General features: G+C 38.1%; 1 protein-coding gene across 1 annotated transcript in view; it reads right to left on the bottom strand.

The window, feature by feature from the left end:
- Positions 1–20,431, bottom strand: part of PTPN13 (protein tyrosine phosphatase non-receptor type 13) — a 99,103-nt gene that overhangs the window by 35,608 nt on the left and 43,064 nt on the right. Inside the window, exons 7-16 of the mRNA XM_075149926.1 lie at positions 17,026–17,121; positions 15,103–15,202; positions 8,381–8,600; positions 6,831–6,905; positions 6,547–6,721; positions 5,390–5,543; positions 5,096–5,234; positions 4,526–4,678; positions 2,928–3,110; positions 1,576–1,738 (exon numbers count right to left, since the gene is read on the bottom strand). Coding sequence (XP_075006027.1) covers positions 1,576–1,738; positions 2,928–3,110; positions 4,526–4,678; positions 5,096–5,234; positions 5,390–5,543; positions 6,547–6,721; positions 6,831–6,905; positions 8,381–8,600; positions 15,103–15,202; positions 17,026–17,121 — 1,458 coding nt within the window. The remainder of the gene's footprint in view (positions 1–1,575; positions 1,739–2,927; positions 3,111–4,525; positions 4,679–5,095; positions 5,235–5,389; positions 5,544–6,546; positions 6,722–6,830; positions 6,906–8,380; positions 8,601–15,102; positions 15,203–17,025; positions 17,122–20,431) is intronic.

Raw genomic sequence — 20,431 nt, 5'->3', positions numbered from 1 at the left:
TGCATTTGGCAAATGCAACCTCAGCACTGCCGTTCCAAAAGACATTCCTTCCTCCAATACCTAGGGCAGGAATTAATTGCAACAGTAACTCATGCTTTCTCTATAATAGGCATACAGATTGAGAAGATTTAGTTGTGGAAGGTATTTTTTGTCCTTTTTAAAAGTGAATTAGTATACAGCTACCACTTCCTTACCCACACCAAATACCTCCTCTAGCCATAGCCACCAGACAGACTAGATGAGCTACATAAGAATGGTTTTGCTCGATCAGACCAGAGATCCACAAATCTCAGTTTCCTGACTCTGACATAAGTTATTAATGACACTTGCTCTTGTCGTGTTCCCATCCTGGGGAAGAGTACCTCAAAAAAATATTCTAAGATCTCTTCTCTTGACGTCTTACCTTCTGCAAACACCAAACAGGATTTCCCTATGGATTACAGATTAATACTTTCACATCATTATCTACATATACATTAGGCCTTTCACACCTTCTGCCAATCCCTTAACTGAAAATTCTCACGTGCTCAAAACCTGTCCTTCGTAAGGCTGACTTAACGCTCACTTCATCTTTGTGGTTTTCGATATGCCCTTTCAGGAATCCAAACATCCATCTCAAGACTCAGTGCTTGGTTCTGTTCACTGCATAGCCACAGAAGTTGTGCAAAAAAGAAACCATCATTTCTCATGTTCTTATCTCCTTTCTTATGTACCATAAAATTGCTAGTTTTTTAAATTAGAGATCACAATCTCCACAGCAATGGGGTCAAACTCCATCCCAGCTATGCCAGTGGAAGTCTGGATTAACAGCAACTGGAATGAAGACAGATAAAAACAGGGAACAAAGAAAGAATGAGCAAGCAGACTGACCAAAATAGCACTTCCAGGCTGCACTGAAGACCAGCCAGCCAAGTGAGCTCTATTCCAAATAGTGAAGAAATTAGTACAGACGTTTTTTTCAACGATTGCATTCTCCAATTAGTATTTTCTACCTAAAAAGAACACCTTTACATTTTCTATTATACACACAAATTAGATGGCAATTCTGAAGAAAATTGACTAGCATCAGTGTTGTTCCTTACTAGGTCCACCAAACATTAAGTGGAATAAAGACAGCTACACCCACAGCTTACAGATGCAGCATCATGAAATGCTCCCTATTGTATTTGCCCTCGCATGATCATCTGTAATTCCACATTATCAAACTAATTCATTTCACGTTAAGTAAAAGGTAAAAATCCTATTATTGAAATATCTTCAAGTTATTTCTGAAAAAAGCCAGAAGCCATTAATCAAATGGGAAAGTACTATTAGTGACCTATTTTTAGATTCCTTTTATTTTAGAGGAGGTCCTGTGTGCCAGCTCTGTGTGATCTGCCAACTCTCTTTTTTGTTTTCCCCTTAAACAAAACCTAAGCAAACTTAGCTAGTAGATTTTCTTTATCGTGTAAACACCCTCCAAATGTACACATATGTAGCACTCAGCAGAATTACTGAAGCTCAAGTTCAGTTTTTCTCCTTACAAAAATACATGTAGATTGTTATTAAAAACCAACACAGCATCACAGTCCTTACCAATGTCCTGAGTGTCTTGGTTGCTCTGCCTGGTTCTCATCTGTAGTTGGAACTTATGCTGGGAAGAGCAGAAATGCAAAAGGTACTGGCAAGTCTTACTATTGTCAGTCTGAAATGCATGCTTGATACCATCTGACATGTTCTGCAAAGTTATTTTCTTCTTCTACACAATGGAGAAAGAAAAAAGTTGAAGACAATTATTGCTTTTAGTCTACAAAGAATTTTGTATTTGTGTGTGCGCAGTTATAGCATTCAAACTTTCCTGAAGCAAAACGCACTGATGGGAGAGATTTCTGTTAAAATAGGGGTTGAAAGTAATTTGAGATTTACAAAGTAGCACTTTAAAGCTACTTCTGGGCTAGATGAGATGGTACTTTATTATTATTTAATCCATCTCTGTTACTGTTAGTGCTGACTAATGACAACCAGTACTATTACATTTTGCAGGACAGGGTTTTCAAAACCCTCTGAGGAAGTCACAAGGGCTGCTGCCACTCAAGAGAAAAAGAACGAGATCACTTAATGTTCCAGGTCCTAAATTTATCTTTTTAGTAATTTTTAAACTTCAATTTACCAATTCTAGTTAAAATCATATCACAGATGAAACAGGCTGTAGCTTTTCAAAAAGGTATTGAAGGTATTCTAAGCCAGAGTTAGAAGTACTGTTTTCAATACCTGTATAAAGGTAAGCATTTGAAGCTCAACACCTCATTAAAAACTGACACACAACCACCAGATTACGGTGTACCCATTAAAGTTGGCGGTATTGTCCAGATCAAGTGTCAGCCCCTGTCATCCATTATTGTTTAACTTAACTACTCTTGGGAATACAACAACTTAAAAGCAACATAGGTGCATCTCCTAGTTACACTGAGTACTGGCATTTGCCAGTACCCAGTCTTCTAATGCAGGATTCTCACTCTGGTGCTCCTTCACTACCCATGTCCCATACAGCAGCATGGGCAGATTGCCCAGAAATGCAGTAAATAAGCAGAGCTTCTCCCCATGCTAAGAGAAGCCCTTGACCTATCTTCGTAATAGGTCTTTCCTAGAAGTCATGGAAGCCATGTTTCGCATCAATACAGATTTGCCAAAACACAGGCGCTAAACTCTCTTCTGAGGCTGTAACCTCAGCAGCATAGAATACAAGCTGATAAAAAGAAAAAAAAAATCATCTTCAAAAGATCAAAACTCCTATTTCAATCCCATAACACAACTCAGCCACATAAAATGTAGTCAGATTACACTGTAAAACAGCAGCTTAATTTGCAAAAATAACAAACACACAAAACCAGTGTCGGGAGATACCAATATAGACATGTACACACAGATAGAGGAAGAGACTGACTTACACTAAAGGATATTTTCTTTGTCTCTCTCCATGGGAAGCGTAGCACAGGTGTGCGGGCACCATTGTGAACTTCAAAAATAACAACTCCTTTGGAGCACACTCCCAGAAGGATACCTGTTTGGGATTTCTTCTCAGGCAACACATGATGAAGATGAACCCCATATTCTGTGAGCCTCTGACACAACTGTACAGATCAATGCAATGAAACTTCTAAGAATATGATGTTAAGGCTATTACAATTTTTTTATACCTCTATATAAATGTTATACCTCTATATAAATATTTTAATATATGAATATATATATATTTATATATGGATTTTAGAAAAAAAGATTCCCCTCTGCCTCGTGATTCCACTTATACAGTTTACAGATGTTACAACAGAGACACATCAGCTGCTCTAGAGGGTTATAAGTCTTGGTAATATCTCTTGACCTGCCAAACACTACAGTAAATGAACTTAGCATTTATTAGAATCAAACAACGAAAGCATGAATCAAGAATGCCTGTGAGTAAATCAAACTTGCACAAATCAATTGTTGGCAACAAACTGTAACTAGCCAGATGCACTTATTATCGACACATTTCTTAAACACAGAATTAGATTAACACTGCAATTCTGTGACCACATTAAGGCATCATAACTGTCAAAAGACACAGTTTCACTCACTTTGCACTCCCAGTCACTCATTCCTGCTGTCTCTTCAGTACTGGCATAAGAGATTGATGTAATGAATCAAATGAGGGAATCTAACTGCTCTCCCCACTCCACCTCCAATCAGACTAGATTTAGCTAGGATCAAGTCCCCTACTCTTGTTCTCTGTGGTTAAGTTACAAAAACACTTCTGCCAAACGAGCAACAGCCTTAGAAGGGGCAAAGTCAGCTGAGTGCCTCTTTCATCACTTTCTGGAAGAGACTGTGGAACTACAGTGTGACTGTGGAATTACAATGGAATGCTTATCCAGTGTCTCAGCAGCAAACCATCATGCCCTGAACTCGTTTGCAGCCATTGTATCAAGGCTGGACCTGATCATCATCTCACGAGCAATAGCAGCAAACCCCATAACTACATTTCTTAATGGGTCCTTTTAGAATAAACCAAATATATCCGTGATTATTGTTTTCCTATCATCTTACACAGTACCTGCACAAAGAAGTTTGCTTGGTAATGCTTCTGGCTTGCTTCATACCAAGCACCATAAACAGTATTAGCTGTAACAAAACTTTTCATAATTTAAATGTATTTTTTTCTCAACAGAAAGAACAAAGGACGTAGAGAATGCAGGGCATGCTGCCTCATAATCATAGCTTCCTTTAGACTAAACACAAGGATCAATAGTTGCTTTTAACTAGTTTGAGCTAAAGCAGTAAGACAACTGATTGGAAAAAAAGTGAAAGGACTTCCTTCCCATCTATTACGATTTCTTTTCACTTGTAATTATGTGTCTTTTGAGAAGATCATTTCAGCTTTCTTCCTTTCAGTGTTATTCAGAACCTGAGCTGTTTTCCTGTGCTTTCACTTGAAGTCCATGCACCCATATTCCCACAAGGAATTTCTTAAGTCACAGACTAAGGAAGCAAACTGGTGGCCACTTACCTTCAAAAATTCTAACTCTGTCTCTTTTTCAGATGCACCCACGTAAGTGCTATGCAATTTTGGCAGCTCTTCCTTGATGTAGGACAGATCTAGTTTCTCCATCACTCTAGCCGGGACATAGTGTTCTAGTCTGAAATATGACATGCCATGCACCTACAACACAAAACATTTTTGTGATGGCATCTCCATATACTACTCTATGAGCACGAATGAAGCATAAACATTCATTTTACAGAGAATCGTACATTACAGCTGAGTAAGGGGAGGGATTCAGAATTTCAACCCTGACCCAGAGCTTCATTTCACATATGGTTTCTTCCTATTCAAGCCTGACTCTACTTCCACTGAAAAGAGAGGATTCAACACCCAGATGTTGAACTAGATTCTGCTAAAAGAAAACTTGCCCTGTGTTAGACTAAAAGAAAACTTGCTCACAGCAAAAATTGCCAACAGCATATCAGCTGAGCTTCCAGTCCAGGGTAGAGCTGTGAAGCATGTGTGGCAGCTCACAGCCCATGCTTTAATTAGCAGCAAGAATACAGTTTGTCAAAGGTGAAACTGATGTTGTACCTCTGCCTGGTAATCTCCATACTCAGCTTGGAGAGCTAGAGATGCTAATAATAAGGCTGTCTCATCATCACAGTGCATCCTGTCTTCCAGGATGTCCTTCCGCAACTGTAGATAATACTGGTGACAAGTCAGCGTATGCCTAGAACAGGAAAACAAAACAAAAACCACAAAAAACCCCACACCTTCTTTGGTACTCTTCCTGGTATAGCAAATTTCCAGTATTTAATTAATATCCAATTTCTGTCCATAAATTCAGGGCTTAAGGGATTAAAAAAAAAAAATTCATACACTCACTGTATAAGACTGACATCGTCCACAAAAAACTTTATGCGAAAAAACAGAGTGAAGTTGACCGGGGGCTTGTTCTTTTTCTTTGGTTCTTCTTTCCATCCTTCTGGAGCTACTTTACTTAGCTTTATGTCAGGATCAACGAAGAAAAACTCATTGTCTGCCATGAATGTTAAAGGGAAGCACATGGGTAAAAACATTAAAACCAAGTATTTTCTCCAGCTGGAGGATTAAGACCAGATTTACAATTCTGAAATTTGGTTTTGAACAGAAGGTTTTCTGTTAATTAACAATGGCTTATAAGCACAATAGCCATTAAAGGGATCACTGAATAAGGGCAGAAGAAATAATTTTATAGTTATCCCGAAGACACCAGCTACAAAATAGGAGCTAGGGTTTCTTTAAAATTTCAAATTTCTTATCCCATAGGAAATCGAAAATCTGTCATTCCTTCCTTCCCTTACTACTTCTGTCCCATTTACATTCCTGCAAAATGTTTTCAAGGCTTTCTAAATTGCCAAGAGTGCCAGGAGCCTGCCAGGAGCAGCTCTTGGGCTGCTACGGACTTCTATCTCACGCCAATATTCTGAGCACTACAGTTCTGCAACAGCCTGGCAAGATATGCCAACAGGAAACTTGGATCTGAACACGTAGTTCTGCCACAATGATCTTCTACCCAGTGGGGGAAAAAAAAAAGTCCAACTTCTGGTCTGTTCTAATAGCAAAAAATTACCAGCTCAGGAGCAAATTCTTTTTTCTTAAGGCAACTCCCTCTATAAAAGGGGCCCTCCCATGCATCCCAATGGGTTTGCCTTCACAAGAGGCTGCAACATTGCCTAGAGCATATTAACAGAACCCAAAGCCCTTTCATGTCCTCTGAGGGACACTACTCAGAGTGAAGGCAACAAACAGCAGGGAAGAAAACTCATCAAGCAGAGGGAAAAGGCTGACCAAGATGAGCTGCCATTACTCAGGCAAACGTAGAATTTTATTGTGCGAAGTTGTTCTTCATCGAGGAATGCATTTTGCCTCAATACAAGAGAATGTAATTCAAAGTAAACGCTTTGTAGATGCAAGGCAGTCTCTGCTTATCTTTTCTCAACACCATGTAACTAATTCTTCTTATTCTGTACCTGTCAACCACATCAAATCATTATTCTTACCTCTTAAAGTAGCCAATCCAAACAAGTGATGCTCCACCAAGCCAATATGGGCAACAACCATATCAAAGACATCTTTACATATCGTTTTGGTATCACAGGTCAGCTCCAGCTTCTGCCCACTTAGAAGCATCACATTTACTTTTCGCCTGGTGTCATCATTCTTGCCTTTCTTAGTCTGCATTTTGTGAAATAAAATATCCCAACATTCACATTTGTGATAAAAGTGCACTTGTTGGTTTAACATACTCCCCCTGCCACTGATTGCTGAATGGCCCCTTACTTACCAAGATAGACTTCGGTAGATCCAAGGAGATGAAAGGCTCAATCGTCATTTTCACAAATTCAGGGCCAAAGAAATTCTGCAAATCAAAAGAGTATGAATGAACACTGTGTTGCTGGAACAACAGACTGAGGCACAGTTAACTCCTGCCCTGCAAATGCCAAAGAGGAACCAAGGGCCGAAACTAGAAAATTGTACTGAATTCTTCCCATGAGCTGGTAAGTCTGAAGAACCTGATTTTGCCAGCACGCATTCCAGATACCAGTGGCAAGCTACAGTGTTGGTGACATTATTACTCGGTATAAAAAAGCCAACACTGTAATATTATTTGTCTTCCTTTAAAATACAGGGTGTGGGTTGCATATTGAGACCATCTGGGCTTATCTCAGTAAGCAACTGCCTGACATTACTAAGGTTTTCTGCATTGGTGGCAATTCCGCCTTGACAAATCTCTGCCTGTGACACCAAGTGTCATCTCCTGAAGACTGAAATGTTTCAGCGTAATTCTATCTGCTGGGTTCAAGTAGAGATCCTGGCCAATTTCTGTCTGCCTGTAGACAAATAAATGTTCTACTAATTCTGCCCTGTAAATCATCGGAGGTTACCTGTCCAAACTGTTAAAGGAAGTCCTCTGCACAATACCCACTTCAATACCACATTAAAAAAGCGGCCCAAGATTCACCTTTTGAGGGAAAACCTTCATTGGCTACTGCCTACTACCTACTGTGTACTGTATGTAAAACATCTGTATGTAAACCTCTTAAGGGCTGGGGGGGAGGAACCAACCTAGTCAGTTAAAGCCTACATGAACTAACTGGTCAGAGCGATACGGACTGGAGACAGATACAGGAACTACTACACTGGACTAGGACAGCAAATTCACCTGAGTCTTGTTTCAAGTTTTCCCATCCTTAAAAAAAAAATCCAGTTCACTGAAAGCAGCAGCAGAGGGCATCAAGCCATCACCTCTTCTAAACATCAGCTACTCTATTTACCTATGCCTCTGTCTCCCTCTTTCTCTGTAATCTTATATTTCATCCACATACCAAGACAGCTGGGAAAGGAAAGAGGAGTTTGCACAGTGATTCAGAGTGAACCAGGGGCCAAATGAATCCTCTCTGCCTTTCTTTACCTTCCCAACTTGTTCATTTAAGAACCTTTGATGCTGGTGGAACACATCCACATTGCACTAAGAGAAATAAATGCAAATCGAAGTGGTTGAAAACACCACAGAATACAGGAGAAAAACACACCTTACCTTTGTTAGGACGCTATATTGTTTAATCAATGCAATCTTTAGTCAAGGCTTGCTGTCTGTTTTAGCATCTCTTGATACTGCTTTAGGCTACATAGCCACTAATACCAGAAAACTTCAGAAGTTTACCCTGTGAGAGTAGGTCTTTCCTATCAGGACAACACCAAACACCTCGTATTTAATCTGTTGATGACTGTTTATTACAGGACCCAGTTTATGAATCCCACATATTAGAGTTTCAGTCAAGACACTGCTCTGTTTCAATGAAAATAAGAGTTCACTTGAGATCAGGACATTACCCTCAGTTTTCTTTGTGTCATAGCTGTTTCCAGGGCTATTTCTCTCAGTGGATCTCTGGTGATGTCAAGCATTGAGGACCTAATTGCATCTCCTGAGTAGAGGTTAGGTCGTGACTGCCTGAGAGCCATTCTAGCTTGCAGTTGCATCATTTCTTCTTCCTGATGCTTTAGCATCACTTCTTGACTTATTAGATTGCCTTCAAATGGTGCTTCATGTTGTCTATTGTAAAGTCAGAGGGGATGAAAGCATTAGTAGGTATGCCTAAGACATTCTGCTGCTTTAAGCACTTACCTAAGTGGAAACCCAGAACACAAAAACTAGTTATCAAATACTATGTTAAACACAAGGTTTTTCAGTGCCAGGAGAGTGCTACTCTACAGCAATCCATCAATACAGAAAATGAGCAAACATACCAACTTTCTACTGCTGCCTGTCATTTATTCATATGACAATAAAGGCTCAGCTGCAGTCTTGACATACATACTTGACACTACAAACCCAGTGAATCAGTACAAAACCAGTGAACACACAGGAGGAAGAAAAATATTAATGCTTTGAAAATATCTTAACTTCTTTGTTTAAACAGGGACTGTGAAAAAGGCATGCTCGAAAACATGTCGTTGAAGAAAAAACGAAAATAATAGCATACTTTATATAAGTAAATATTGCTCCAATCACTTTCTCTGTAGCAATTCTTTACGAATTCTTTGCACAGCACTGTTATTTATTCCCTGATTTTTCCTGAGCAGTAGTATAGCTTGAATTATTTATATAAATATTTATATGTATCAACATCCTATATACTAAATTATTCTAAATATCATACCCTAATGTTTTCATCATCCTATTTTGATGAAAAAAATTCCTTTTCTTTTAAATTCCTAAGAATGGCTTGGTTGATACACAGCCGCCAAAAAAAAAAATTAGAGTCTAAATTAATAATCTGAAGGACAAAAAGAAAAAAAAAACAAACAAAAAACTCCATCAGTATTTCTGAAACACACAGCAACCTATGCTCCAGTTCTATTCTCAGCAAGTATGGATCCCCAATGTCCTACCAATTTTATTCTCTGTGAAAGGAAAAAAATCTATGTCCTCTTTTGGGTAACAAAAGCCATTTTTTACTTGAAAATCAGGAGGTTAGGAAATGTGAAGAAAAGAGAAATCCAAGAAAAATAAACCCAACTTACACTCCCCTCCCCCTGTCCCACGCTTATAGAAAACACCGTTAAAATCCAAACTAAATATAAACCAATCAGGTCTTCTTTAGAAATCCTAAATCAAGGAAAAATAATGTTCTCCCTCTGTTAGTTAACGTAACTATACAGAGGCAAATTTTTAAACACAAATAGACAGGGAAAACTAACAAGACTTTAATCCACCAAAATACACTTTTAGAAATTCTAAGCTAAGTATTAGTTTAGATGGTACACTAGAGTAATGAAAAACATGAAAGAGCAATGAAAGTGTTTTGAAGCCTGCATATCATTGCACTGAAGTTTAGGAATACAGATAAATGTGAAGTCCTGCACTGACACTGACATACAGCCCTTTGTAGTAAAAGGTAATCTACAGACTTTTACAGACATTGAATTTATATACCTACTTTTTAAAAGAACCTAAAGATATGTTTGGTGAATGTCAAATCAGTTAATAAACTAAGAGAAAATGCACCTGTCCAGACAGTACAGTTGTCTATGCTAATTGGTGGACATGATTTCAAATCTTTTTTTTCATCTTTTTACAGCAAAGTTTCTAATGAATGCCAATAATGTGAACAGTGCATTGCATTCTCTTAATTTTAATACTAAAGTTTCATTAGTTAGCATACAAAATCAGCATTAAAATAAGAGTTTTGTTATCATGAGAGTCCAAACCATAAAACGCCACTAATGTGCCACAAACTGAGCAAAACAACACTGAAGTTCCTCAAATGGAATTTCAGGGAAGATATAGGGTAGTTACAGAAAAATGTATTAATGTAAGCCCATTATCCTTTCCATTGTGCAGGGCTTTCATAGCATCGCTTCCCTTCTCCCTCCTCTGTTCCTTTGTGCAACAGACTTCATACCGTGCACCTAAAAGGACAAAGTAATGAGAAAAGACTTCAGACCTGCAAAGACTTGTGCACATGCTCAGCTTTTCACCAGGAGGAAGCTTATTAAGATCGACATATGTGGGAATATTCACAATGAACTAAGTTAAATACACCCACCCTTAAGAGCACCCTTAAGATCAAGGTCTAAGGATGGGCTCTGAAATAAAACAAAAACAAACACTTTCTGAACATAAATATCTACGAATTATCAAGATGATATGAAAAAGGTAGACATGTTGCAACTGGCTGTATCTGAAAACACTTGCTAATGTGAAAACCCCTACTGCAGAAAAAAATTTTGCCTTTTTAATAACATACAGCTCTGTGCAATAGAAGCAATCATAAGTTACTGTGTAAAGGATTATCATTATGTTGGTTTATCATCTTTGTTGACATGTATTAGTTTCTCTGAAAATTGGGGTGGGTGTGGGGTGTCTGAGGAAGAAGCTTAAAAACCCAACGGTTTAAAAATTTTCCTAACTTAGTATATAACCACTATCACCAACCAGAAATCAGCACGCTTCAGCATCCTGGGTAAGTAAAACTAACTCTGGCTTAGTCAGACTATCAATTTTCTATGGAGGGTACCAGCATGATTCACTCTTTAGGTTCCAAGACAAGCAATGCATCTCTCATTCTACAGAAGAGGAGATACTGTTGACAGATACAGATAGAGCTCTTCCCATGAAGTTCAGAATATGCAAGTATTATTAGTCCAACAAAAAAAAAAATCCAAATTACATTCCTAACAGATAACATCATAAAAGTGTGTTTCCTATGGTACTTCATCAGACAAGAACTTGGCTGGTACTCTGTATTTTCATCAATGTCTGACTGCAAACCAGAATCTCACAGTTACTTACTAACCTGAAGACAGTAGGTGAGCAGCCACCTGGAAGGCTGACTCCTATAAAAGAGGGAAGCAAGTTAACTCCCCACCTAGTGTACTTACCAAGAAATTAGCAGGTATTGGATCAGAGAAGGAAGTTGGAAGAAGGGAAGCAGGTAGGCATTCTCTAATGATTAGTGCAGTGGAAAGGTCAGGAATAGATTGAGAAAGACGGATGCCTTTTGGTAAGGTAGGAAGGATATGGAAATCTAGTGGAAGGAAAAGGCAACAGAAGGAAGAGATCCGTGTCAACTGCCGCTCCTAGAGAGAAAAAGGAAGAAACAGTAAAGGAAGAAGAAAAAAGAAAAAAAAAGAAAAGAAAAAAAAGGGGGGGAAGGGACGAACGACAAAAATAAGGAATACAAGAAGCAAAGAGGAAACACAGACACAAGTATCCATTGCCATGATGAAAGCATTCCAGGAAGTTTAAAGGATAACAACAGTCCCAGACCATGAGAAGGGTTTGAGTGTACTCTGAGTGTACTACTGAAAAATCTATGGCTTCTGCTAGTTTAAGAGCAGGCCAGCCCACCCAAACAGCACAAGTCGTGCTGGCTGATAACTCTGAACAGCTTCACTGTTGTTTTTTTTTTAATATTGGTGGCAAACTCTCTCAAATCCAAATCTCCCTATTTGATTTACAACTCAGTTTTCAAGGATAATTCCATAGATAATTAAGAGACTGTCTAAGGACATGCCACAGGAGCAGTAAATTTCTTATATATTGAAGTACAGACGGTATCTCTGAACACAGAGGAAAAACCCTGAAACATGCTCCCAAGTGCAGATGGAATTCAAGTAATGGATTAAGTTGCATGTACTTCCCCAAACCCTGAAATCAAACGACCAGCCAAAAAAATGTAAACTCTGAGAATCCGCTCCTTGGAACTACTTGTTATCAAGAGTTTTACTTTGAGAGCTTAAGTTTCTGAAGTTATAAAAGCCATGGTCTTCTGCAACACAGGACATTTTAAAGCAGCGACAAGCAATGCTCTGGATAAAAATATTAAGTTACTTTCTTAGAAATCTCCCTGCTTAACTAGCTACCATCTTTGATAGTATTCCTTTTTACACTTGTTAGCACTGAAAAGTTTTACAACTGTTGGAGAAAGACAGAGAGAGAGCACGCACTGTTTTCTATTCAGCTCACATAATTAACGGAGATATTATCTAAGTATTATTTTACGACCAAATTCTGCTCATGGCTGCTTTCCAGTTTCTCAGTAGGTCTACAAAAAAAGCTAGTAAAACTAGCTTTCAGGAGTTCAGCCTCATTTTTCCGTCTTGGATATACTTACTAGTCTGGTAAATAGATAAAAAAAAAGCTTTTTCACCTTATGAAAATGAGGGAACAATTATGAAAATCAGTAAAGAACTATCTGTGGTATCCTACCATGACATTTTTGTGCAAGTGCAGAGTGGTATCTTTTAGTAAAGGCACAGAGAGGAAGCCAAGCAGAAACAGGAGATTCAAAAAAATACTAAGCCTTGAAGTAAGACTGTATATTACATACACGTAAACTTCATTCCATTGCTAAGCACAACAGATAAGTCTATGCCGCACTTACAGAACAGTATTTTCCTTCTAGATTTCACACATATACAAATTACATCCATTAAAGGTACCAGTCTTAACAGAGCAATATAAAGTAAAATAATGTAAAACAAACCATGAGAAAGTATGTACTGTTTTACCATGGCATTTTCACTCGCATAATAGGCCCGATTCATTTGCAATAATGTGACTCATTTACATACCACATACTACCTTCTGTTTCTGAAGCATTTTGTAAATAGAAACAAAAGTTCTCTATCAGTGTCCGCAGATTACTGCTGTTTTATTCTGAAGCATAGCTACAGTGTTGAATTGGCAACTTTCCTGGGTTCAAGTCAAAGAATAATGAAGGTTGACTTAGCAGTATTCACCAAAAGAAAAAAAACAATGGCAAATAAGTTAAGAAAGCTATACGCTCATTTTGTACACACAGTAGTAATAGTTTACTTTGCTATTTTAGTGTGGTGCTAAGACAGCGTAAAATGCAAAGCAGAAATTTACAGCTCTTTAACGGGGTTACATGGAACATAAACCTGTAACCTGAGCCCTTGAAAATTTGCCCTAAAGCTTCACATACTAGCCAAAATCCTCTTACGTCAAGACAGGCTGGATTTCTAAGACTGCTTGGACACTGCAGTTTAATACATATGCTGTTACATGAATAGATACCATATTCCTGCCAACAAAGCAGTGTTGACGCAGCTAAGCAATGCCTAAATACATCTTCCCTGCAAGAAATGCCAATATATACATTTCTAAATGACTTTGCAATTTTTAGGCAAAGTGCAAGTAGTAAGAAAACCAATGCAGCTGCTCAGCAGATCACTGAAAGCTGTTAGATTTCCAAGTAACTGTTCTTTTGTTCATCTGCACTCAGATACAGCTCATCTGAGACCCTGCCTATTCAGATCCATTTAAGGCACACAATATAGTGCAAGAAGCAGATGTTAATTTATTTTCATCTCCATGTTCAAAGCATGGCACTAAGCCCTACTCACTGCACATCACCCTGTATGATAAATGAACACAGAGGACACATTTGACAGTCTTGCCACATGACCTGGAACAGTTCCAATCTTCAGACACCTCTAAGTTTCTTTAATAGGATAGAGCAGGATTCCCATCCAACTTATGCCAAAACCATATAAATTTCCTAAAATATTGAGCACAGCACCAATCTTTCTCCTGATCTACCCTAAACAAAGCAAAAAGCTGCCCAGAGAAGACTTTGTTGTTGTAATGTGGTGAGGGAAGAGGGGGAAAACACATGTCCTTTTTTTTTCTTCTTTTCCCCTTACTATAAAAATTATTTGAATCATTTTGATAAAATATTCCAAGGTGATTCAGCGTCTGGCAGAGACTAGAAGAAGATTTTCCATCCAAAAGGTCAATGGCAATAAAAATTCTCAAACATTTAGAATGGAACCACTCTCAAAACTAACAGGTATGGCAAGAGACGCTTCTGCTGTACAAAGATGCTGTATTAAAGTGATGTACAAAGCAGAACCTACTTTTTAAAGCTATATTGATGAACAGCATTAGAAAAATAAAACCCAAACAGATGTAATATTCAAATACACAGCACAGCAAAACAAATTTCAAAAAGCATAAATTGTTACTGAATTGGCCTGCCTAATCAGTGCTGAGGTATTAAAAAAAAAAAATTAATCCAAACACAACAACACAAACTAAGAGTTTGCCAGAATAACCAACCAAGTGTATGGCTTTTGGCTTATTTCAAAGAAATAAGCATGCTATCACTTCCTTATTCAATGAAAAAATTGCAAATTAATCTGTATTAATATCAATACTTTTCAAAACTTTGGTTTAGAAAAGTATAATTAAAATAAAAATTATTAAATATTTCCAAGCAGAACACAGCCCCTGACCTTCTGACTGATACAGCAACTTGATAGAGTACAACCCAGTCTCCATTAAATATGGGAACTGAATTTGGACTCCTAACTGGTATACTTACCTCTACACCACAGTGCATCACGAGACTTTTACTTCAGACTGCAATATGCAATTCTGAAATGCTATTTTCTTTCAAGTACAATATGCCATTTTTAACTTAAACAGAAGCTAGGATGGAAGTGAAAAGTTCACTTGCAGATTTAGAATACTTCCTTTGATAAAGACAAAGCACTCCAAGACATACTGTTTTCACAGGGTTTACCTTGCCCTCTGAGAATTAGCTTGACTTGATGTGGAGATATCATCAGCACCTGGCAGAGCACCACTGGCATCATCTCTCTTGAAACCTTCTTTTCTTCTCACTAGCAAACCAAAAGACAAATTAATACCTGACTGGGCAACAAAGCACACAGAGTAATCCTGTCTAAAAATCATGGACTTATCAGTCATACGAGATTACTTAGAAGGAATCAGATTCATGTGTTCTGCACAATGGCATTACAGTATTAGACAAACTAGCATTATGAAGTTGATTTCAATTTTCAAAGCAATTTTATAGTTTCCCCCAACGAAGATAGCTGCACTACACAAGTCCTTTGAAGAAGAATACTAAGGAAGGCCTAAAAGAAACCATAATAAAAAAACCCCACACAATTGCATAGACACCTTTCCGAGGTGACACATTTCTTTGTCTGCCATGAGTTGAGACACATACATGGCAGAGACATCATACAAAACCACTCCAGAACAGAAATAGAGCACCTAAGTAAAGTAATTATGCATCCAGTTCACAAGAAGGGAGTTAAGAAACCAGTATACATATTGCTGAGCTCCTATGCTTAATTTTTGTCCCTGGAATCTGACTCCTCCTTATATGTTATCAAAAAAAAAAAAATTTTTTTTTCTTTTGGCAATATACTAACCTGCTTTTTGTAATATTATCTCCTTTGCTGGTACGCAGTACCTGAGATGCTACACTTAGAGCTTGATTTTGCAAACTACTTCACTTTCATCTCTTACTGTACCCTCAATAAACAGCTAGCAGAAGAGCTCTTGTAGAACACATTACAGCCACGTTGATTTAGAAATAGTTCTTTTTGACAGTCATTTCACTGAGTCCAGCAATACTACTACTAGTAGCCAGAAAGCAGCTCTCTCTTGCCTGTACAAACTTAGGAGTTGTTGACTTTGGACTGGAACACATAAACAGCCTGTTCTAAACAGCAAGAAAATGAAGGGAAATGCATTACAGGAGCCTTGCTACTTGTTACTGCTCCTTAGGTTGGGCTTAGTCTTCTGACTAAGACAATGAAGGTTGAGAGAGCAGCGAGTACAGGGAGACTGGATTGGAATTCTGTGCGTAGAGAATACATATGGTGCAGCTATACTCTATTTCTTTCCTCATTTTCATCAAATGGTTTGTCTTCATAATGATTCTGCAAAGCTGATCGTTTCGTCAACTGTGCTCTCCTGACTTCTTTTCACTTCTTTCAAAAACTGCTCCAAGCATTTCCTTCCATGTGTAAAGAAAATCCTTCCTGCCATATATCAGCGAACAACCCTTTGTACCATCTTCTGCTTTTCCAAGCCATTGATTTCATAGAACTTACTTAAATTTATCATACAAACAGCCTGTACTATGTGCTACTTTTGCATGACACTGAAATCCTTGGCCTATAAATTATCAACCATTTAACCCTCATAGTAAAACCCACTGATATAAAAATAATTAAACCATGTATGTTTCATATAAAGCTTTTGTAATTTACTGTTATTGTACACTAACAACAACTCGATCATTTTTGCACCTCTGAAGACAGCATGTTATTTAAAACAAGCACTCCAGTAAAAAGTTAACCATTTCCAGCCTTTCCTACCAAGTTCCTTTCCAGAGTGCTAAATGTCAAACTCATTTCAGAACAGCCTGCCAATTACTTTCAGAATAGACTGCTGAACTGTACACAAAGTTGTAATTACATGAGATCATCTTACAACTTCATATTAGTGGTAATTATCAAGCCTCCTACTAAAGATTTAACTTCGTACTTTTGGGGTCTATTTTTCACCTTGAACTTTTGTCTTTACGTTTTTTGTTTGTTTGTTTGGGGTTTTTGGTTTTTGTTTGTTTGGTTGTTGTTGTTGTGTTTTGTTTTGGTGTTTGTTTTTTTTAAAACACAGGTCTTACCTTGCCTGAAATCTGGTTCCGAAGAAATAACAGATGGACTTTCACTCGAAGTACTATAAACGTCACTGTGGTAAGATTTGTACCTTCTCAAAGGCTCTGAAAGTTTAAATCAGGATATCAGAAGAGTAAAAGAGCAACAGTTCTAACGCAAAAATCAAACGCAAATTAACATTTGAAATTTTTTGAAATCTTTTCAAAACATTTTTAAATGCCCGCCTGTGGCTATGGAGTCTGAAAGCAAACACTCTGTGGATCCTGTGCAGTCCCATTCTGTCCCCGCAGCCTGAGAGTTCTGCAGTCTGCCTGGCCTCTCTTGGGTATCATAACAGAGCCACCGCTTCTGAACTTCTCTCTCATCATCACTTCCAAGTTAAAACTAATATTTAAAAAACCAACAAAACCCAAGACAAAAACGAATCCTTCCTGCAAACAAAACTGATGAAAACATTTGGTGTGCACCTCTTGCATGTAGAAAGCAACCACCAGGACTCATGCCTTCATGATGAAAAAGGAAAAATATCCACAGAGACAAAGCAGGAACTGGAAAAATATAATTCATTCAGCTCATCTTTGACATCCACAAAATATGATTAACAATCAATTAATAAGCCCCTATAGGATATTTAATTAACCAGAACAGCTAAATGCATGTGATGAGAAATCAATATAGCAGTCGCAGTTCCTACTCTCAGTGGATTCTTTAAATAACATACTGGAGCAAAGGATTCCACAGAAGGGGTATGTACTTGACATTTGCAACGATCTCTCAAAACTTTCCTATGCACAAGCCAACAAACCACCACATAGCGTGCATAAAAGCAGAAAACAAAACAAAAGAGTCCCTTCATTTTGGGATTACCAATGCTTCACTGTCTATGTGAGAGAAAACTTCAGGTGTCTTTATTTGCAGAAGGCTGTCTCTGGTCCAATTACAGTTAATGTTTTTGAAAACAAAAGTGATATAGAGAAAACACATGTAATGGCTGTGAAGACAAGTCCAAATCACTAAAGCAAGGAACATAAAATGTAAGAATAGAAAATGGCGAATACATCAGCAGATGAGTCTGGACGCTGCAAAATGGAAGTTGGAGGTTCCAACTTCCCACATTCAGAAAATAAAACACCTGGTGAAAAATCCTGCGAGAACAATAAACCCGCGGCATAACCTCTTAGGTCAGAGGACAAGTTAGACATGCAGTCAACAGCACTACTCTTTCAGACTTCCTACAGAAGCAGGGGAAACTCCAAATAGGAAAAAGGCACGAAAAGATATAATGCAGTAGACCAAGACTAAAGACTAGTTTATGTTAATCTTGGACTATCTGTTTCCAAAACCTTCCTCCTTAAAAGGCAGTATTTCCCCCATTTCTACCAGCTCACTTGAGTTGTGCAGTTCCCCATTGTCCCACCAAATACAAGATTCTTTAAGAAAACTGGGAAAAGTAAAAAAGTCGCCAATCAACCCACGAAATCAACTGCTCCTGCCAGCCCATCCCAGCTGCACAGTTTAGCAGCATAAAACCCAATTAACCCTAAGGACATTTCACATTACTCTCAGAAATGAGCAATACTGTTTGCACATTTGCAAACCAACCTACAGCAAGATGAAGAGAATTCACTGGTGGAGGGTTGCTTCAGTCTTTCACAATGGCTACTTTCAGCATTCTGGATTTTACAACAAAGAAATCTACTGCCAATCTAGCAATTACTTGCCTAACAAGGGAAATAAAAACCAAATTCAGTGGGAAGCTTTTGGAGATGTATTTTTAAAACGCTCCCAGCCCTTTAAGTGTGGCATCAATCCAAACATGATACTGGAACTACAGTACAGAAATGTTTAACTGAAAACAGATCTCTTCTTTACCAGTAGTTTTATTAGCTGTAGTTTTTCAAGTCTGCTAAACTGACTTTGAAGCAAGAGGATGGAAAGGGAACAATAAAATATAACATGAGATTTTAAACAGATTTATTTTTTTCCACCTAGTCAGCAGCCTGGGCTTCCTGAATCAGACGCAAATTGTGGCTCCATCCTGGTTCTTTGACACATTAAATTTTGCAAAAAATGAATGTAAAGTGGTAAAACAGAAATATGCAGTTAAAACACGAAACAAGTGTTTGTATGTGGTAGCGCGATATCTGACTCTGCAGGGTATTTGACTTTTTCTTGACTCATCCTGTTAGCAGGAGTTGGCGCCCTGCTGTAGGCCAAGGGGTAAGTTCATGAGCCAAGAAACATAAAGCAAGATTCCCAATCACTGCTTATCTCAATGTTTTCACAGACCTCCACATGAGGCCCAGCTAGGTTCAAACCTATTCTCCCAGCATTCACAAGTAGAGACAGAGATGGGACCACCCTCCTTTCTTGTCACATCTTTCTCCCTAAGCAAGACCACACAACTTATCCCAGTAACACAAGCAAAGGTATTCTTCTCATCTTCTGGAGGCATTTTACAACCCTTCCACATGGGGCTGCATCAGTGACTATCAGCCTGTTCAGCATAGGGACAAAAGTTTAAAGGCAATTAAGAAGCTACAGCCTGAAATTCGGAGTAAATCCTCCAGATTTTTCTTCACTTTGCTCAGTTTAGGGAAAATACATACAGATGTGGAACTGTTTGCTGCTGGGGTATCTTCTCTTTGACAACCACCTTCCAGTTCTCTGCTGGTATATACACATGTCTATGTACACCCCCTACACATCCCCCCAACACCGCACCTCCTCTTAACCAAACTTAATCTTTTCTGAGGCACGGACACGATATGTACTGTAGACCTGCAAACGTTCAATTAAATTGTAAACATTGAGACTACTGTATCTATAATGCTTGCAAATAATTTATGCTGCCTCCTCTCTTCCAGCAAATTCTCGTCAATTCTGAGATAACATGTTAGGATTTAACTTCAGAGAAGGCACTTGGATCATGTCCAAGCCAAACTTCTAATTAAGAACTGGCTTCCAAAGGTCAGAAAGTCCCAATTCTGGGATCAAGTTAAAGTTAAGCTTTTCATATAACAGTTTCAAAAATGAGGACAAACTTCTAGCCTGTCTGTCCGGGAAGGAACTGAAAGATGACATCAGTAAAAGCTAAAAACAACAACAAAACAACTTGCCTCCCACATTTACAATTTTCCCTGGGATTTCTGAATGGTCTTAGCTTGTTGTTTTGTTTTGGGGTTTTTTTTGTTTGTTTGACTGGTGTTTTTTTTTTTATTTTTGGTAACTGAAGAGAGAGTTCAGAATTGATTTAACTTCTAGAAACACCAAGCACATTGTAGCAAAAATTATTCTACCAGTTATCCTTCTTAACATTTCAGTGTTTAGATTACAGTCTCTTACCAGAACACTTCAAGTCATTTCATACCTTAGTAGAAAAACAAACCTGAGTTTAAGCATCTTTTAAGAGTC

The sequence above is a fragment of the Calonectris borealis genome, chromosome 4 (genome assembly GCF_964195595.1).
Source record: "Calonectris borealis chromosome 4, bCalBor7.hap1.2, whole genome shotgun sequence".
In the NCBI taxonomy this organism is placed as follows: Eukaryota; Metazoa; Chordata; class Aves; order Procellariiformes; family Procellariidae; genus Calonectris; species Calonectris borealis.
This window is presented reverse-complemented; position numbering and strand designations above follow the sequence as displayed.